Source organism: Arvicola amphibius, chromosome 13 (assembly GCF_903992535.2).
Source record: "Arvicola amphibius chromosome 13, mArvAmp1.2, whole genome shotgun sequence".
Taxonomy (NCBI): domain Eukaryota; kingdom Metazoa; phylum Chordata; class Mammalia; order Rodentia; family Cricetidae; genus Arvicola; species Arvicola amphibius.
Genome location: NC_052059.1, coordinates 48,636,147 through 48,653,947, shown reverse-complemented (window position 1 = coordinate 48,653,947; position 17,801 = coordinate 48,636,147). Strand labels below are relative to the sequence as shown.

The following is a 17,801-nucleotide window of genomic DNA, read 5'->3' as shown; positions in this document are numbered from 1 at the left end:
TACTCCCTTCCCACAAGACCCAAGTACTGTTGGGTTCTGTCTAGAAGAAACCCAGTTGCTCTGTAACAGCACACAAGGGTGGAAAGTAAGCCAGCGGAAAGATCTCCAGGGCTGACAGAAAGCACACGAGGCTGTCTGACAGAACTAACATCCAATAAAGAGTCTAGTGGAGGTTGTCTGGTCACTAAGGACTGCCCTTGAAGGGCTGTGTCACATAGCTTTCTCCACCAGGATTCTTCCTATCGCGTGCAAAAACTACAGCCTGGAACCTCCAAAAGCACGAGAAAGGACAACAGAGCTTTTCTGTCTAAGCTGATATGTTGGGTGTTGCAGTGTCGTATAGCTCACTAATGCTAACACACTAGACTGTGCAAACACCAGACATGGCAGAATTTACTTCTTTGCCAACACATATGCCATGATTCACTAAGAAGGAGCACATACCTGGGTCATAAAACAAGTCTCCACAAATTAAATAAAAGACAATAAAAAAAAAAAACCTGAAATTGAACTGCATAGGCACTCTGAACAAAATGAAATCAAATCAGAAATCAGTAAAGTATCAAACAAAACCTCACTGTCCCGAAATATAAAAATCAAACAATTTCCATATAATCCCTGGAATTGGAGAAGAAATAGAAAAGCTATTACATAAAAATTTACAATGAATAATTAAAATATATTACAATAATAATTTAAAATATAAAAATGCATGGTATGTGCATAAAGAAATGCCTAGAAACTGGTAAGATGGATCTCTGAATTTGGGACCAGTCTGCTCTACAAAGTGAGATTCTATCTCAAAATAAGAAAGAAAGAAAAAGAGCAGTCTAAAAAAACCCTACTTTCAATATTAATATTACAATAGAAAAAGGATGGTCAAGCTTCCATATCTTACTTAAGTCACTAAAAAAGGAACAACCCAGGGGCTAGAAATGTGACTCAGTAGTTAAAAGTAGGTGCTACTCTTGCAGAGGGCCTGAGTTCAGTTCCCAGCACCCCTTACTCCAGTTTCAGAAGATCTGACATACTCTTCAGGCTTCTGTGGGCACCTGCACACACATGCATATACATACATACATGTAAACAGACATACACATAAAATAAAAATGAAAGAAAATAAAAAAGTAAAAGCAATAAATGTCTTTACTGAAGATTGCTAATGGGAAGTAAAGGAAATCTAAATGAACGAGGAAACAGGCCATTTCATGACTGACAACTTGTCAGCTCTCTCCCTGGAGACTGTGTCCTATCATTTGAAAACACCCTAACTCTATCACACTTTGCAAGAACACTGGTCACTGCCAGCTGATTCTGAATTTTACAAAGACATATAAAGGGCTCAGCCTATCTACAGCAGTCTTGCAAATCAATTACAAAGTCGGAGGAGGTATACTATTTGTCTTCAAGACACACTAGGACGGTACAGTAATCAGAACAGTGCAGTACTGGTCTAAAAGACCGAACCTGCCAGCGGCACTGCACTGTGTGCTCCACAGGTAGAGTCCTTTGATTCTAACAAAGGACTGACAAAATGTAAACGGGAAAGGGGAGCTTAAAAAAATTACGTTGAAACAATTCACTTTCCATACTGGAAAAAAAGAAACCTTGACTACCACCTCACAGTGCACATAAAAATTAATTCAAGAGGGGAATCAGAGAGCTAAATGTGAAAACGGAAATTTTAACTAGATGACAACATAGGAGACTAACCTTGTGTTCTGAAAACACGTGGTTTAGTAACAATACAGAAAGCAATGGTAAGAAAGAAAAAATTAGTCATATTAATTCTGCCCTAAGAGATCATCAATAGAATAAAGTCAAGTACAGACGAAGTTCTTGAATCAAGGGCATGTAACACTCTCCTACCACCCCCTGAAAAAAAGAGAAAAAGATTAAACACTTCACAAAGGAAATATAATCAGACAGCATAAGCGTACACTCAAGTGCTCAATGACATTAGTCATCAGGAAAATGCAAATTAAAACCAAAATAGATGCCATTACACACCCACCAGAATGGCTAAAATTAAAAGGACCGACAACAGCATGTACTGGTGTGGATGCAGAACCACCAAGTGCTCACCCATTAGAGGTGGGAGTACAAACTGCACGACTGTTTCTGGCTGGCAGTTTTTCATAAAACACTAACAAACCTAGCAATTTCCGTTACTACCCAAGAGCAATACATACGTTTAACCATAAAACAACTTGAACAAAACTGGTCACAGAGTTCTATTCGTAAAGCTGTCAACTACAAGCAGCCCCATGTCCACTGACAGAAGGATAGATACACACACTGTGGCCCGTGTACCCAGCAGAATACTGCTTGGCACTAAAAGTGAGCAACTGCAGACACACCTAACAACACTGTTCAGTGAAAGAAGCCTTCCACAGGAGACTATGTGATGGGCATGGGCATGATTCACCTAAGGCAAGTGGGAAAAAAACCAAAACCACCAGAAGAACTGCCGATTCTGGGAGGTGAAGGTGAGGGAGGATTTTCTGGAGGAGCATAAAGTAACTCTGGTGACACAAATATTCTGCACTACTTAGCTATTTTCTCAGGGTCTTGTTAAGTAGTTCAGGCTGGCCTCAAATTTGAGACCCCCTGCTTCTGCCTCTTGGTTGCTAGGATGACACCACAGTTGGCAATGTTCTGAATCTTAACAGTGTTTTGCTACACAGGTCTGTCAAAGCACACCAAGGTAAGTTAAGTCTGTGTATTCTGCTGTGTATAAACTCACTTCCAGGGCAAACCACCACACGGAATGCTAGTTGACATGACACGCGGCAGAGCATCTGGGAGGACAGCCCAGGTGAGAACACGGAGCTCTCTGGGGTACTCAGCGTTTCCTTGCACCCTAGCTTTCACAAGATACGCGAGGACACAGTTGCAGGATTTAAAGCCACTGCTGAGGGAAGAGGGGAAGGAACGGAAATGAATTTAAAAATCCACGAGGAGAAGGTATGACTCACTGGCTTCTTGTGGGTAACTACCCTCTGAAACTGCATCTTGTGAAAACAGTCAAGGCACACTGAATGCAAAACGGGTCCTGGGCAGAGCTGATTAAAAAGGAATAAAACTCCTTTAGAAGATTGTTCTGAGCTATCTGGCAACATTCGCACTCTGGTGACCGGTGACTCAGAGGCACTATGGTCTTTTCTCCCAAGTGAAGATGTTTTATGAGATGACAGTACTCAGTAATTAATTGTCAGTCTCTGGAGACATGAAGAGGCTCAGATGATGGGATAGTGATTACCAGTGGCCAGCGGGATTCAACAGCATTCCCAGGGGCCAGGCCTGCGCTGTCCTTGAGCAGACCTGTGTTCCTCTACTTTCTGCCTGCAAAGGTTTCAGACTTCTGGCTAGCAACTGGCCACAAACAATAACCAGGTTCACACTCTTGGGCTCTTTTGAAGTCTAATCCTAATCTTTGCAGTTAAATAGACAAATAAACAAACAAACAAGCAAACCTTTAACTACCCAGGTTAGACACAGGAAGACCAAGGAGGGACATTTGAGTCTTTAGTGTGACCCTCAGGATGCTTAACCTTCAAGACTTGCCTGCCACCTCACAGAACTGAAGGCCAAGTTTAAAATGAACCCTTGAGCTGGGCGGTAGTGACGCGCACACCCCTTTAATCCCAGTACTTGGGAGGCGAAGGCAGGCAGATCTCCATGAGCTCGAGGCCAGTTTGATCTACAGAGAAACCCTGACTCCAAAAATCCCGAGACACATCTTGTCCTACTGAGCAAACTCACAGCAGTGCTGTAGCTGGGCTGTGCAATGAGGAAATGTCTACCGTGGCTCAGTACTGAGCCAGCTCTATGAAGGGAGGTGGGCTGCTCCGGGAAACAACTTCCCAAAGAATACCTCAGACCAAAACCAGTTTTCCTGGGCTCTTCTTTCATTCACAACGATGCTAACATTTGAAAACAGTTTTGTTTCTAGTTCAGTTCAGAAACTACTGCCTCAACTGACACAAAATGTCCCTTAAACACTATTATTGGGAGTTGTATGAAGAATCGACCTCAACAAAGCAAACAAGAGCTCACAAATAGGCACTTTTCATATTGCCTCACAAAGGACAGAGACGGGAGTGGGGACAGAAGGGGTCAAGACACCAGCCCACTGGGCTGCAGAATATTGGAGCGCCACACTGAGGTGGCTTCATGGCTCCTGGCTTGCACTTTTATTACTTCCTAAGAGCCATTCATGAGATTTGCTGCAATGAAGGCTCAAGTCAGTAACATTTTTAAAGCTAAAAGCAGAGCGCCCTCTTGAGGTAAAGAACAGAACGAGCCTATGTCGGCCCAGGCCAGGCAGCCCCAAAGAGGCTTTGTTCCCTCGTGGGCTTTTTGGACACACATGGTGATCCAAATCGAGTGAATTATAACATAAAACCCAATTTTTATCACAAAAATAGATGACTTATGGCCAAATACTCTGAGCACCAAAACATTTAGCACCAAACTGTAGTAAGATTGCCAACATTTCAGTTGATGAAAATGTCAGAGCTGCTGCACCCCAGAAGCTCCGCATTTGCTTGGTCGGCCTGCTCCATAAGTACTCAGGGCTCAAACCCCACATGGGAAAACTCAGAACCAATTCACAGGAGAGGTATGCCTTAACACAGATATAGCTGAACTTCACATGTCTAAACACGCACACGCGCACACACACTGTAAATATGGCTGACAGGATGGCTTGTGTATCTGTAATCCCAGTTTTTCTGCTGTGAGATGAGAGACAAGGGTCACGTGGCAGCTCAAGGGCTTGGAAGCCTGGAAGGAAAGGCTCAGCAGCAGACTAAGGAGTCGCCGCAGCGGCAAAGCAGAAGCAGAGGACTGAAAGCTGTCTTCTGACCTCCACACAAGCGCCATACATTTTAAAAAGAAATAAAAGAAATAATTTAAAAGTATTTAAAGTAAATAAATCTTCCCAAGCTTAGGTACATATAGAGCCCTTTTCTCAACACAGGTTTCTTAAGTTGAAGGTGTGTATTGTGTGCATGTGCGTGCTTGCACACGCGAGGAGGAAGTCAGAGGACATCAGGCTCATTGTCAAGTGAGAAGTAAGATTCAATGGTATTGAAGATAACACTGCTGGGGTTTTTAGAAGCGAATGAGCTCAGTTGGGAACCCAGAGTCGCTCCTGCCACTATGTCTCCATCTTGGACTAATGGAGGCTAGTCCCCAACATCACACTTTAACTACACTCACCACATTTGACTCCTGAGTACGAAGAGGAGTGAGCTGAGTTACATCACCACTCCTCTATTCTAAAGTTTGCAGACTGAGGGTTTCACTAAGCGTGACTCATATTCACGAATGACCAACGTTTTGAACAAACAGTAAAAATAGATGCCATCCCATCTAGCTACCAAGGTCCCTGTGGGACAAGTCACATACCCAGAAGTCTAGATTCAGGGACACAGTTTACCAGTATTTATCAGTCAAACACAAGCACTTGCTCACCACACAGTCTTCCAGAGGATCAATCTTTTATGCAACCCCTCAAGCTATCCCTAACTTCTATTTAAATTTATGAAACACCATCTTTATTTAAATTTCACAAGCCCAGAGGAAAGCAACAGGGGAAGGAAGGGACAAATGAAGGTGTTAGCTCATTCCAGGGGTAGCCCTGCCAAGGTCATCACTGTTGATCTCTGATGCACAGAATGACCACTCAAAGTTCATTCACATGTGGACTCAGGCTTTAATTTCAGGTCAAAAGGCTCCCCTCATGTCCATCCTGGCCTGATACTACTCATCACCACACAAAAGCCTACGAGGCAGCACTGCTTCACCCACCTTGTAATCAGCCACACGAGTCTCCTTCCCTTTCGCAAGGGAAGCCAAAGTCTGATGGTGCTAGGGGTGTCGGAAAGAGAACCACTCTTTTTAAAATTCGGGTGTATGCGCGCACGCCAACACACACACACACACACCCCTTTTACGTCTAGCAGTTTCTAACATTACAGCAAACTTCAGGCTCTGAAGGTAGCCTGGGGTTTCTATTCCCATTCTGCCATCAACTACCTGTGTTAAGCCTGGGTAAGCTTCTTTACATCTCTGGGCTCTGGATTCCTCCAATGTAAAGCAGAGAAATCCGAACACCACACTCAAAGGCTTACTGTGAAGTGAATCACAACGGTTCAATGGACATGGTACACACAACAAATGTAAGCCTCCTTCACCCTCAGCTTTCTTCCCCAGTGATGATCTTGGCCTGTGACGACCACACAGATAGGCCTGGGTAGACACATCCAGGATGGGACCGCACAGCACAAACTGTTCTGAGCATTGCTTTTTGTCTTAGCACACCTTGGAGATGCAAAACTCTTCTACTAGACGAAACCATTCCTCCACGAGGCTGTGAACATCACCCATGACTGAAAATCTCCACCGTGTACCTGCAGCCAAGACTTCCTTTTCTGGATCCTATAGGACATCTCTACATACATCATGGGCATTTCAAAGATAACAAACCAAAAGTAAACTTCTTAATTTCCGCCATCAAACCTGAGCTTTCCTATGGCTTTTCCACCTTAGCATATGTCATTTCCATCCAACTACTCAAGCCATCCAACGAAGGCTTGGCTTTTGATGCCTCCAATCAGTCTCTTCTCCATCATCACTGCCACCACCCTTGGTGAACCAAGGTGAGAAGGAAGCTTAGAGGCTTCTCACATTCCCATGGTAACCCTCTAACCTGTCAGTCAGAAGACAGTTCAATGACCTTGCCTGTTAACAAAGATGTGTTGGCTTGAAACAACATACTTCTGTATTTCATACAAACCTCAGCTCCTTGAAATACATAATTTGGCCCACGTTGAGTCTTTCAATGTCACCTGAGGACATTCCCTTGCTCACTGGAGTATAACCCAGTGGCCTGTGGGAAGAGCTCTCCCTTCTCAGTGTCCTTCTGCCCTAAGGAAGGTCTCAGACGCGCCGTGCTACAGCAGGACCCTGGCCCACGACCCATCCCATCATACCCTTTACTCTGTAAGACACAGATATAAAAGGAAAGCACCACAAGGACACACAGGTCTGTCTTGTTCACCACGCTGTGCCCAGTGCCTGTAACTGCATAGACATGTGGTGGTTTGAATAAGAAAGGTCCCAAGGGCTCATATATTTGAATGCTTGGTCACCAGGAAGTGGAACTCATTAGAACAATTAGGAGGTGTGGCTCCATGAAAATAATTCTTTCCCATACACAGGCATACACAAAGAAAGAAAGAGTACAAGAAATTCAGAATATATACACAGAAAAAACTCAAATCTCCAAAGGCAGCTGCTAGGAGGATGAACAGACAATCATTCAGAGTGAGAAAACAGGGCTTCTTACTTGATTGCCTCATAAACATTGTTTGAAGTGTGGCCTGATAAAGCATCATGCAAATTTCGGATAAAATAATCTCTGTATTCTTCTGGAAGGGCCATGAACGTTCCACCCATCACGATGAACTCCACCTTGTCCACGGAGTGACCAAGCTGCTTTAGCTGGAAGAAACACACACTCATCAGAGCATCACACTAGAGAAGCTGCAGGATCTCCAATTTCATCTTATAGTCGCACCAGCACAGTTTACAATAAAACAATGTTGCTCATTCAGTGCATTTAAAAAAGATGGGAGAGAGAATTAAAACTGAAGCAGAAGCCAGACCTCAATGCTGACAGTTAAATAGGAACTTAACAACAGGAAGAGTTTTAAGATATAACAGAATACAATAAATAAAAAAATCAACATAATGTAGTATCAAATACTGCAAAAATTTACTGGTCATGTATTTTATGTCTGACTTCACAGTAGAAACACACAGTGGCGGGTGATGCACAACCTGGACTTAGTGCACAGGGAGAAAGATGAGTACTAATTAGAGTGAGACTTCGAGATGCAATCTAAAGATGGCTGTGGCACAGGCCCTCAGGATGCTACTGGAAAAACCAAAGCCTCACAATGAAATATCGCATCTTCCCTGCTTCAGGGCAGAAGGGCACAACTGTCCACTGGGTCAGCTACAATAAGCCTGGATTTGAAGTTTTAAAAGTTTTAAAATTTCTCGTTGTATGTTAGGTATAAGGAAACTGGATCAAAATGTCAAATTATGAACTAGAATATAACATGTAATGACTATCTCCTTGGAACCTTTCAAAAATAGTTGTTTCTGCAAGTACCAAATAGCATCTGCTGTTACTGTCTGTGCGTCTGAATGAGCGTGTGTCTCCCCATCAACATTACATGACTAACAGAAAACTGTCCTGCTAGCATCTACAAAGCTCCTGCTAAGACTCCAAGCCAAACTCCACACTCACCTCCAGAGGTGGAGACCCCCCACTGTCCCTGTCACTGTTCCCCAGATGATTCTACTACACATACAATTAGAAAAGAATTGTTACTCTGTGTGATTATCATAATGTCTAAACCTAGGATCTTCAAACATTTTTAGTAAGTATACCTTTTCATACTCCATTAAAACATTTTTAGTAAGTATACCATTTCATACTCAGTTAAGACATTTTTAGTAAGTATACCATTTCATACTCTGTTAAGACAGTTTTCCATCTTGTGATGGCTATTCTTGGTTGTCAACTTGACTACATCTGGAATTAATGAAAACCCAAATGACTGGGTACACCTGTGTGGGATTTTTTCTTAATTATATCATCTGAAGTAGAAAACCCCCTTCTAATCCAGATCTTTTGAGGTGGGAAGATCTGTGCCACACCTTCTGCTGGAAGCCTAAAGGACAGGGAGAAGGAAGTTCTCTCTTTCTGCCTGCTTATTCTTGCTCTCGCTACCAAGACATCCCTTCATTAGCTTCAGAGCCCACTTCTTTGGGGTTCCCCATATACTGAAGGTCAGCTGAGACATCCTGCTTCATTGACTGAACTACTGATTCCTGGGCCATCTGTTCATAGGCAGCTATTGCTGGATTAGCTGGCCCGTGGTTTGTAAATCATTTCATTCTATAAGTTCTGTTCCATTGATCCTGACTAATATTATCTTAAATGAGTTACATACCATATTTGAATACAAAAACGAGGTCAAAGTCAGTTCAGAACGTGTTTTCCCAAGCCTCGTGGGCTCCCCGGGTAGGGTCCTCTTACAGCAAACACTCCTGCCCTACACATGCTTGGGTGACAGCAAAGTGATCACTAGAACTGGGTGGTGTTCAACAACAGACACCCACATCCAGAAGCAACGTGTGTGCTATACGCTCTATTTTAGACCTTCTATTTATCTTGCCATGTAAATTCCTATAACTACAGATGGTGCCTACATTTTAACACTTGTCAACTATGTTTAGACTCCTTGAGAAGTTCAGGATCACCAACATAGTACTAGCTTTTAACCCATTATGTTAATGTATAAATTATATGCAATAAAATCCACCCCCTTTAAAAGGCCCAACTGGGGAGTTCTGACAGAGTCTACACTACCACAGCCAACAAGTCCACAAAACCCAAACAGCCGCCCACACCACTTTGCTGTATACTGCCTGCTCTCACTGAGCAAGCCTGTCACACTTCTTCACCTGGCTCTGGACGCTGACGATCAACCCCTTGTTGACTGTTAAAGAATTTCTACATACTTTCATAAGTGGCTTCCTTCAAACTGAAAGGAGTACAAGAATATAAAAGCCTTCAAGGAGACAGGAGTCTCTAAGGAGTGCAAATCTAACCACACGCGGCACAGAAAGTCTCTCCAGATGAGTGTAAAATCACACTCTTCTTTACAACGACTCCAAATCAAGCAACGGCACAGCAACTTTGGAAGCACAAAAACCAATTTAAAAGTTTCTTTACCTGCTCAATCCGATGTCTTGTCTGCAGATAAGGGTCATATCTAGCACGAATAGCTCGCATGGAAGTTGGCTAAGTAAATAAGGAAAAAATATCATATTACAGTCATAACAAATTAAAAAAATACTGAAGGAGTGAAGGGTTGTATTAAAATTAAACTACTCAAGGGTTTTAAACACTAAAGCAATGCCTCATATCCCACCTTCCTTTCTCAGTTTTGGAAAGGTTCAGAACATCAGGCTAGTCCCTACCACACTGTTGAGGGTACCTCAACAGCAGGGCATCTTCTTGGTTTTCAGTCACCTTCTGTGGAAATGTGATGACATCCAAAGCGTAGGTGCACACACACCGATGGGCATACACACTCAAGAGAGTCATGTAGCAAAATGCTCTTTGAACAAGGCCTTTACTGTTACACAAGGTCTCTAATGGTTCAGCAAATGGTCTTGATGCCACCATCACACTGGAACATCTACCGTGATGAAGCAGTTTCCTAGCATAAAAGGACGATGAGCTTCCTTTTGGAACAGCAGCAGGTGGAAACTGTCATAGAGACCCACAACTGGTCAGAATACAGAAAGTAAGTGATAGCAGGGTGGCCAGCTCCAGCTGATACAACCTCTACACCGAACGCTCGGGGTCGTGTCTTTAAGATGTGACAGGGAAGCCGGGCGGTGGTGGCGCACGCCTTTAATCCCAGCACTCGGGAGGCAGAGGCAGGCGGATCTCTGTGAGTTCGAGACCAGCCTGGTCTACAAGAGCTAGTTCCAGGACAGGCTCCAAAGCTACAGAGAAACCCTGTCTCGAAAAACCAAAATAAATAAATAAAGATGTGACAGGATAAATACACTTACAAGATCCCAACAAATGACTGTCTGAACAAGACTCACACAATGACATCACCAGCTGACATGCCAACATGGATGGGGGATTTCCTAAGGCCCTACCACTAGATAATGAGCTATAGGCAATCGATGGTGCTGAGAGAGGAAGAATCAGTTTCCTCCAGGGACAAGCGCTCTGATCGATTATCTAATTCCCAAAGTCCTTGTGGTTAGGAAGTTGAGATAGCAATACTATTAAAAGGTTGAGGTCAATCTGAGTTATAAAGAGAAATGTCTAAAAAAAAAAAAAAAAAAAAAAAAACACAACACACACATATGTATATATTCTATGCCCCAAATTCTTCACCATAAAACTGAGATAATCATAGCCGGGCGGTGGTGGTGCACTGAGAAGGATGGCCAGCTGTCTCTTTCGGCCTCCAACACTGTAGTGTGTGCTTCTGCTTTGAAAAGCAGATGCTCGTCTTTTGTCTTTTAACAGATGTATTTAGTTTGTTTTTTTCTTAAAAACAAATATGCGTTTATTCTTTTTTTCAACCACCCTTAAAAGGATAGAGTGTTTGCTAACATAATTAAATGTAAGAAACAAAGTCTTGAGGACAGAATGGCATTCTTTTCTTTTTCTCTTTACCATTGCCAATTCAGGCTTGGACAATGTTTTTTTTTTTGTTAACTTAGTTTTCATATTTTTTCTATTATTGAAAATAGATTTTATACAATATATTCCAAATTATAGTTTTCTCTCTCCTAACTCTTCCCAGAACCTCCTCACATCACCTCTCTCATCCAAACCTAAACCATTCTCTCTCTCCTTAGGAAACAAACAGGCATGTAAGAACAATAATAGACTAAAATACAACAAAAACAAACAAACCAACTCGAATAGGACTATGCAAGCAAGCAAAAGGAAAAGGGCCAAAAAGAAAGCTCAAGAAACACAAGCAGAGCCGGGTGGTGGTGGCGCATGCCTTTAATCCCAGCACTCGGGAGGCAGGCGGATCTCTGAGTTCGAGGCCAGCCTGGTCTACAAGAGCTAGCTCCAGGACAGGCTCTAGAAACTACAGGGAAACCCTGTCTCGAAAAAACAAAAAACAAAAAAACCTGAGATAATCACAGTATCTTGCTTCCAAATACTGCTGAAAGGGTCGGAAATAATAGTAAGAAATGTTCATGTTAGCACTGCTCCGGTGGCTTGGCACACATATGGTCAAATATCTGCCAAAAATATACAGCGCAAATATCTGTCAAAAAGCTTTCTAATCAGGAAAAAAGCCCAAACTTCTAAGAATGTTGGCACTTGTCCCGCCACACTCTGGATCACAGCACTTGGTCAGGAGTAAGTCTTTACCTCGTAGCCTGTGTAAGACTGGGTTGAGTACTCAAAATCCGAGTCAGGTCCTCCAGGGCAGTATCTAGACACAACAGAAAGGGGAGGGCAGGTGAAACACTCAGTCCAACAGAAAATCCTGCTATCAAAGCGGCTCTGCCATCACTTCAAGCAGCAGTCCACTCTCACAGCACTGTTTACCAACAAGCAAACAAGACAGTAAGTGAAGGAACACGATGACATTCATGTCCAGAACACTGCAGGCAAAGATCTTTACATCTTAATGCGGGAGCCCAGCTGTCCAGTTTGGATGATTCTGTGCTTTCCTGGGACCCATATTCAGGAAAATTTCCCTCCCATTTAATCTTCCTACTCAAGCCATGCATTTGTACCCATGAATTCTTCCCAATACCTTACCTACAGAAATCTAACAGCTATTTATAGGGATAATTTAAAAACTTTGATGTTTTTCTGGTCCAAATTCATTTTGAATTTGATGCTGGAATCCAGGGAGCTAGTTAGTCATAGGTGTCCATTATCCCAAGCTCATAACCTATGAGTATTTCAGCACTGCAGCAGTGGCTGCTCCACTTTCAAAGTGCTGAAATACCTTACCAAAGCTACGAGTCTACGCAGCAACATCTTAATATCACCAGCCTGTACTGGCCAGGGCGTTAGAAAATCTACTTACTAGTTTAACACACACACACCAACTTGTCAAAATCATACTTACACACATATATTCCCTGTAAAATTGATGTGTGGGCATCTGTGAGGTTTGCACATCACAGCCACCACAGCGATCTATAAAAGAAAGATTAATTAAAAAGCTATCCCTGAAAAATTAACACAATTCTAAAAGTGGTTACCTTAAGAGCGAAGGAAAGGAATGTAACTGGAGCTGCACATTAGGGTCTTCAAGATATGAAGAGGGGAAAGATCGATGCAACCTGAAGAGAAATCTGGGTATCTCTCTCAAAATATGGATGGCGCTACACCCTAAAGCTGAATTCTTTTATACTGATAATATTTAAATGTTTATATGAATTGCATATATGAGTTTTATAATTGGCTCTATGGTAAATACAGAATAAGGAACTGTTATTATTAATTTGCGGTGCTGGAGACTGTATCCAGAGTCTTTGAGCACTACTCCTTCACTGAGCTGTAAACTCAGTCCTGGAAATTAATTTTTAAGATTTGGCTAAGTCTTATTCTCTCTCTAGGTATTTTGCTAAAATATCGACAAAGGTCACTATATAAAAAAAACCTAATCATTATTATTCAAATTTCATGGATACTCTAGATTTCAATCTATAGCAGAAAACAGGAAGTTAGGGACCAGACTGATCCAGAGTCTATGTGTAAAATCTCAGAGTACCTGACAGAGTCCAGGATGGGTGGGGGAAAAAGCCTGCTTGAGAAAAGGCTGGTAGCAAAGATTTTAAGGCTAGGCCAGACTGTGGTGGCACACGCCTTTAATCCCAGCACTCGGGAGGCAGAGGCAGGTGAATCCCTGTGAGTTTGAGGCCAGCCTGGTCTACAAGAGCTAGTTCCAGGACAGCTACACAGGGAAGCCCTGTCTCAAAAAACAACAACAATAAAAAAACAAAATAAAACAAAAGATATTAAGGCTATTAAGATATTAACACAGGAAGTAGCTGACCAGATAGAGTCACACTAAGGCTAACAAGAGCAGGATTTCTTACAGACAGAGAGGAAGCTGTGCGTGTAACAGAACCAGAATGAAGCCCAGGGCTGAAGAAACTGGAGCATTGTTCTCCAAATACAGTTGTTGACAGATCAGGACACCCCGAAACAGATGGAAATGTGCTTATGTAAGCAGACACATGTGTGCAGATTACCAAAAAGGCATGACCTGGCTCTAATTACACAGAAGCATTAGTTAAAGCAAACAGAAAAACGTGCTAGAAAATGACCAGCCGACAGTCTTCACTGTGAAGATAATGAAATCAAGGAAAGACAAGACAGGTATGTTCTGAGGAGCCATGGCAACCAGGTGCAGCAGCATTCTAAACTGAGATGTTATTGAAATAGCAGGTGGTGAGAAGAAGACAGCAACGCACACAAGCTAAACTCCCCGGCTTTCATTTTTGTTTTTTAAGTTTTTGTGTGTGTACAAGTACTTGTTAGTAACGTATGTGCATCAGATTTGAAAGCATATTGCATGTAAAAATTGTGGGGTTCAACTGTCCACAAATATCAGAATACAGAAGATCAAGTCACTAAAGTAGCCAACACAGGCACTAGAAATATCATGTCCTGATCCAGACAGCACACCAAACACACTGGGTCATATGAGGAACATGGACTTAAACTCTGGAACCCCTTTCCAATGAATCCTAATCCTGACCCTGCCCATTTTCCCTGGTCTCTCACACTCAGCCTTTTGATCCTAGAGCCTCTATCTCAATTCAGCCCATAATGATTTACAGAGATCAGGTCAAGAGTGCCCAACACAGCCTTACGTTTCTGAACTGCTATGCAGGCCGCATCTGGACTAACTTTCTAGAAACTTGTCCTACTCACATCAGGACCCTATACAGGCACCTGAAATGGTTTCTTGTTATCTGGTTTCTCTGCCAGATGTACGTGACTGTTTACAAGCTAATCCTAAACAAGGTCCCTAGTTGTCTCAGATGAACTCAGTATGAGTTCAAAGGTCAGTGTGGTCTCTACAGTGAGACTGTCTTAAAAAGAAAATCATCAGTCAAGTGAACTCTTGAGTCTGTGGCACTCCCTGCCTACATATACCATGTCCTTCATGCCCCTCCCACCTCTGTGATCTCTTTCTTATTCCTTTTATGTTCCCAACACTCTGAGCCCGACCCCTCCCCCATCATACAAGCATACTCACAGGTCAGGAAAGCACCATGCTTTCTGCTGGGGCTCTACTTCTTCCTTTTGCTGTGGGGACCCGTATCTCTAGACACCCACAGCACTCCCTATTGGAGATTTACTCTATAATCATCACATATAAAACTACCCTGCTGGGGCTGGAGAGATGGCTCAGTGGTTCATAGCACTGGCTGCCCTTCCAGAGGACCTGGGTTCAAGTCCCAGCACCCACATGACAGCTCACAGCTGACTGTAACCCCATCTCCAAGGGATCTGACACCCTCACACATACATGCAGTCAAAACATCAATACACATATAAAAAAAATAAATTAAAAAGCAAAACAAAAGAAAAGAAAACCCTTCCCTCCACCATGATATGCCTTTTAGACGTACCAACTGGAAGCTATCAGCAATAAGAGGGTCAGCAACACTTGTTATAGTGTTAAGTGACCGAGCCTTAATCTTTAAAGACACTACGAAAACTATACTCCTTTAAGCACACTAGCTGGCTTCCTTTCCCTTTCAGCATCACTGCACCCCCCTTCACTCAGAGCTCCCCACCCCACCTCGCCATTGCCACCGCCAGTTCTCCAGCTCAGCCACTCACCCCACTGGCAGTCCTGATGGGTTTGGCCCTTAACTTGGGAATCAAGGCCTTTCGATAGTGAGGAGGGACCGCAGCGATGATGTCCACCAGGCGGGGCTGGGATGAAAGGCCATACTTGGAAGCTGTCTTGGTTTTCACTCTGAAACCCAAGCATTTAGAGTTATCAAGATCACAGCATTTGAGGCACAAGTTACTAACAGAATGATGTGTACACATAACATCTGGCACTGCTCTACCTTTCACGGGAGCAAGAGCGGCTTAACAACCTACACACACTAAGGAAACAAAGGTCAAAATCTGTTAGTAAGCACCCTGCTTTCCTTTAACCCTAAACACTAGTAAGTAAAGTAGGACTGTGGGCCAAGGATAACGGCACAGTGAAGGTCTCTTTCCAAACCTTTCCACCCTAAAGAACTACTCTGACCTAACTACCTCTTCAGCCTCACTAGTGACATTTGGGACTGTGTGTAGAAGGCTGCCTAGACATTGCCATGTGTCCCCAGAAAGAAATCACCCCAATCAAGAACTACTTTCTTGGATAAAATATAATATATAAAAGCAACAACAAATCAAATCAGAATATAAATTCTAGAATCTACCTTACCTATTAAAAATCAAAACAAAAAAATTCTGTCTCCTCCTACCTATGACCCTATCTATAACCCCAAGAGTATCTTTTGTTCAAATAATTACTTTAATTCCTAAACCCCTCTTCCATTTGTCTTGCTATACCCAGGTTTGCTTTGGACTCAAAATTCTCCCTTTGCCCCGAATGCTGAGATTACAGATGTGTGGTGTATCCAGCTTATCCCTTTATCTTCTCTACAATTTGACCAGCTTTGCTTTTCTTTGTGCCCATTAGCCAAATCCTAGGTGGCATTGTCTTCTAATTGACCCACCTAGACAAAACCTGCGGGCTGCTCACAATGTTTTCAGCTAACTGAATAGCTAGCACGCACAGGCACTACCCACATATGTGGTATGTCAGGTGTAAGCCACAGTCTTTTCTTGTGATGTGTGTGGCTAAGCCCTCCCTCCCCTGCCAGGCAAGGGCTGCTTTCTGAACACAGGAAGGACTTTTAACATGCGCTGGGGAAATTAGGGAATACAGACCAGAGAAGCGCTCAGGTCTCAGGCAGTAGATAGAGGTATGTTACTCTAAGACACTGTAGGAAAAGCTTTAGACTAGAATGCTTTCAGAGTCACAAGAGGACAATTACGACTCACTTATTCCTTTAGCAAATGCTTTCTAAGCACAGTGTTCAAAGGAAAAGGTTGGGTACAGCTACCTTAAGAAACGGAGAACTGGTCTACAAGAGGTCATGGATGTGGTTATTACATGACATAGTAGGGAGAACCCTTTCTCTGTGAACATATATAAAGAGCAAATGCAGCAAGGAAAATAAGGAGCAGAGATGAAGGACCACTCAATCGAGGGTGTACCAAAGACCAAGGTGAACATGAATGTGTGGTAGAGATGGCTGGGAGTAGATAAGGGCACCAGACAGAATGCTCCCAGCAGTGGTGCTTCTAAGCAGAGAAGAAAATGGGATGTGAGATGATGGTGCAAAGGAACAAATGGGCTTTGGAGGTTCCAAATCGCCACTTTGTCAAAGACTACTCCCCCTGGATGACTTAACGCCTCTACTTCTCAGATCACCCATGTCAGGTGAGGATGACACCTGCACCTAGCCCATACTGCTTTGATATGCTTTTTAAGTTTGTTTTTTTTTCTTCTTCTTCTTCTTTTTTTTTAAATTTTTTTTGGTTTTTTTGAGACAGGGTTTCTCTGTAGCTTTGGAGCCTGTCCTGGAACTAGCTCTTGTAGTCCAGGCTGGCCTTGAACTCACAAAGATCAAAGATCCATGTGCCTTTGCCTCCCGAGTGCTGGGATTAAAGGAGCGTGCCACCACCACCCAGCCAAGTTTGTTTTTTCCATTCGTATGTGCGTGCCTGTGTTCATGTGTCACTGCGGCAGTGTAGAGGTCAGAGGACAGCTTTTGGGAGTTGGTTTCCTCCATCCCCTATACTTTCACCTACTAGACCATCTTGCTGGCCCCTGTGTGGTTAATTTTATGCCAATTTGACATAGGTTAGAGTCATCTGAGAAGAGAGAACCCCAGTTGAGAAAATGCCTCCAATAAGATTGGGCAGTAGGCAATCCTGTAAGGTATTTTCCTTTTTTCTTTTTTTTTGGTTTTTGAGACAAGGTTTCTCTGTAGCTTTGGTGGGGTAATTTCTTAATTAGTGTTTAAGATGGCTGTTCCTAACCTCTTCCACCATGCTTAGAAAGCATCTGCTAAAGGAATAAATGAGTCATAATTGTCCTCTTTTGGCTATGAAA

The 17,801-nt window shown here is 42.9% G+C and overlaps 1 protein-coding gene across 2 annotated transcripts in view; it reads right to left on the bottom strand.

Annotated features, from left to right (window-relative positions):
• Positions 1-17,801, bottom strand: part of Elp3 (elongator acetyltransferase complex subunit 3) — a 66,855-nt gene that overhangs the window by 39,671 nt on the left and 9,383 nt on the right. For both annotated transcript variants that reach the window (XM_038309974.1, XM_038309973.1), the window contains exons 3-7: positions 15,458-15,596; positions 12,723-12,793; positions 12,011-12,074; positions 9,821-9,889; positions 7,358-7,512 (exon numbers count right to left, since the gene is read on the bottom strand). In XM_038309974.1, the coding sequence (XP_038165902.1) occupies positions 7,358-7,512; positions 9,821-9,889; positions 12,011-12,074; positions 12,723-12,793; positions 15,458-15,596 (498 nt within the window). The remainder of the gene's footprint in view (positions 1-7,357; positions 7,513-9,820; positions 9,890-12,010; positions 12,075-12,722; positions 12,794-15,457; positions 15,597-17,801) is intronic.